Source organism: Gavialis gangeticus, unplaced genomic scaffold (genome assembly GCF_001723915.1).
Source record: "Gavialis gangeticus isolate Ggan-Ray unplaced genomic scaffold, GavGan_comp1, whole genome shotgun sequence".
In the NCBI taxonomy this organism is placed as follows: domain Eukaryota; kingdom Metazoa; phylum Chordata; order Crocodylia; family Gavialidae; genus Gavialis; species Gavialis gangeticus.
This window is the reverse complement of record NW_017729031.1, coordinates 7167866-7170408: the sequence shown is the minus strand read 5'-3', so window position 1 is coordinate 7170408 and position 2543 is coordinate 7167866. Positions and strand designations below refer to the sequence as shown.

Sequence of the window (2543 nt, the reverse complement as noted above, 5' to 3'; positions counted from 1 at the left end):
GTCCCCTCCCCCAGCCCCCCCTCTCCTACTCCCTAGTTACCAGCTCAGAGTCCAGCTGCAGCTCCTGGCTGCAGCCACCGGGGACTGTCTGAATCATCGAAGGTCTCTGAATCTTTTCTGAAGATTCAGAGAGCTTTGAATTGATTTGGACCTTTTAATTGGTCCCAATTTGATTTGGAGATTCAGCCACCGAATCGGACTGACTCTCTGAATCGAATCACCACCTGAAGCTTCACACAGCCCACTTACTGGCCCTGGACCTGGCTGCTCTCCATGCTGCCTGGTCACATATTGGAAATTGGATCAGTATCTGTCAATATGGGTTGTTAAAAAATTGGCTATCGGTATTGTCCCAAAACATCTGTATTAGTGCACCCGTGCTGTCTTAAACACCATAGAAGGCTGAACAATGACAGTTTATGTTTATACAGTGACCAGCACAGTTGGGTTTTGTTCTGTTACTGCCCTCTAGTTATTACTGCAGTACAGATAGTTCTTTTCATTTCTACAATATGATGATGTAAGGTCTTTTTTTCTGTCCAACTCACTGCATAGCCCAGTGCAACCTGTGAAAGGGCCAGTACAGAAAGTATGTAAAACATGGGTATTAAACTTAGCTTGGGCTCTGAGCCAGATCCAGACCGGAGGTACTCGTCCTGGGTCGGATTCATGGTGCCAGCACCAACTGTGATGCACTCGAAGGCCTGCTGCCATTGACCATATCCATCAGGGTCCAGGGACTCCAAATACTGTGGCAGGTCATGCTTCACCCTCTCTACCTAGTAGGCATGCTGGAATAGTTTCACAGGCTGGTTTTGACCAACCAGTTGTATGTCTGACACCCTGGTATAAAGTGTGCCCAGATAAAATGCTTAGTTCCTGTTGGATGAAATGTTTCTCCTTCCCTTTCCATTATGGCTTTCCACTGGGAACTCCATCAAAAGCCCTGGTGTTGTAGGATGTAAGGCTTGGAGCAGTGTAATGGAGCAAGGCAGTAGCTCACAACATAGAATAATCTGAGTAGGGCTTCTGGGATGCTGTCATAATATAAATCTGGGGGCCTATCTAAGTAGCATCAGGGATATTTTCAGACCCCAAAGCATGCTAAGATTGAGAGGACACAAATCCTCAGTGCCCTGCCTGATGTCTTAGGGATGAAAGTTTTATGTTTTGCCACAGAGGTGAAACACAGACTTTTGCTAAAGGATCCCCATTCATTCTCTGGTGCAGAATTGTTAGGGTTGGATCATATTGAAGTAGCACAGTTAAATGCTATGGCAATTACTTCTTTCCCACTTAAGTATTTTAGAACTTACATTGAAGACATTTGAGACAGTATTTTAATTCATTGTAGATTTTTAATTGCACAAGTAAAATATCTTTATTTCCTTACAGAAGCTAATTTCAGAACTGCAAAAATTATTCTCAACAAAGAATGAGACCTATGTGCTGAAACTGTGGCCTTTATTTGTCAAGCTACTTGGAAAGGTAAGCAGAAGTTCCATGCCTCTGGTTTTTATAGGATTCCTTGAATACACTCACAATGTAAATGTCTTCATTGTGTGAAAATGTTATTTTACCTTTAGACACTTCATCGTAGTGGCAGTTTTATCAACTCATTGTTGCAACTGGAAGAACTTGGATTCCGTAGTGGATCACCAGTGGTAAAGAAAATAGCCTTCATTGCATGGAAGAGTCTGATAGATAATTTTGCTCTGAATCCAGGTAGATAAAAAAGCATTAAACAAGTTTTCTGAGTTTATTTTCAGACTAACCTAACGAAAGAGTACACGTTTTTTTGCTGATTATGGCAGTGTTCATGTTTGTCTAGTTCATAGAGACAATATTTAACTTACAGTCCTTCTTAATTCTCTTGCTACAAGAAAAAATAAAAAAATCATTTGTTGCATTTAGTTCAATTAAATGTCACAAAATAGTGAAAAACAATGCATAGGGTTACGCTACATATATAGTTCTCTCATGGCCTGAGAGAAGAGAAACAATGGTTCAGCATCTAGAGATTCAAAATTACATTTTTGTATAATCATATAAAACCTGTGCAAGATTGTATCTTCTCCATTACACACATTCCTTAAGAAAATCAACAGAAGTAGAACTTTCTTAATCAGGAGAGCCTCATTTAAGTTTTAATACCAAATGTGTACTTTCCTACCTTCATAGATTAATAATTACAGTTTTAGTGTTGCTAGAGAAATAGCTGATAGGGTAAGTGATAATTAATGTGGTTAAATTGTCCGATACAAATAAGCACAGATGAGGTTTAGAAATCTTGCCTAGTATTCTGTGGTTTTCTTGCTCACTAGACCTGTGCGAAGCGGCAAGTTATTTGCTTTGGATTCAGCCAATTCAGAGGACAGTGATTCAATTCAGAGATTCGAATCACTGTCCTGATTTGGTTTGGCCGATTTGAGATCCAAAAGATTTGGCGCTGCTTTGGAGATTCAGCCATAGATTAAACAGGCAGCTGACACAGCTGCCTTCAGCTGGTAAATCTGTTGGGGAAGGGGAAGGGAGGTATTGGG

At 40.6% G+C, this 2543-nt stretch overlaps 1 protein-coding gene across 4 annotated transcripts in view; it reads left to right on the top strand.

The window, feature by feature from the left end:
- The window catches only part of RIF1 (replication timing regulatory factor 1), an 81801-nt gene that overhangs the window by 22039 nt on the left and 57219 nt on the right, over positions 1-2543 (top strand). For all 4 annotated transcript variants that reach the window (XM_019522426.1, XM_019522425.1, XM_019522422.1 and 1 more), the window contains exons 7-8: positions 1396-1488; positions 1587-1725. In XM_019522426.1, the coding sequence (XP_019377971.1) occupies positions 1396-1488; positions 1587-1725 (232 nt within the window). The remainder of the gene's footprint in view (positions 1-1395; positions 1489-1586; positions 1726-2543) is intronic.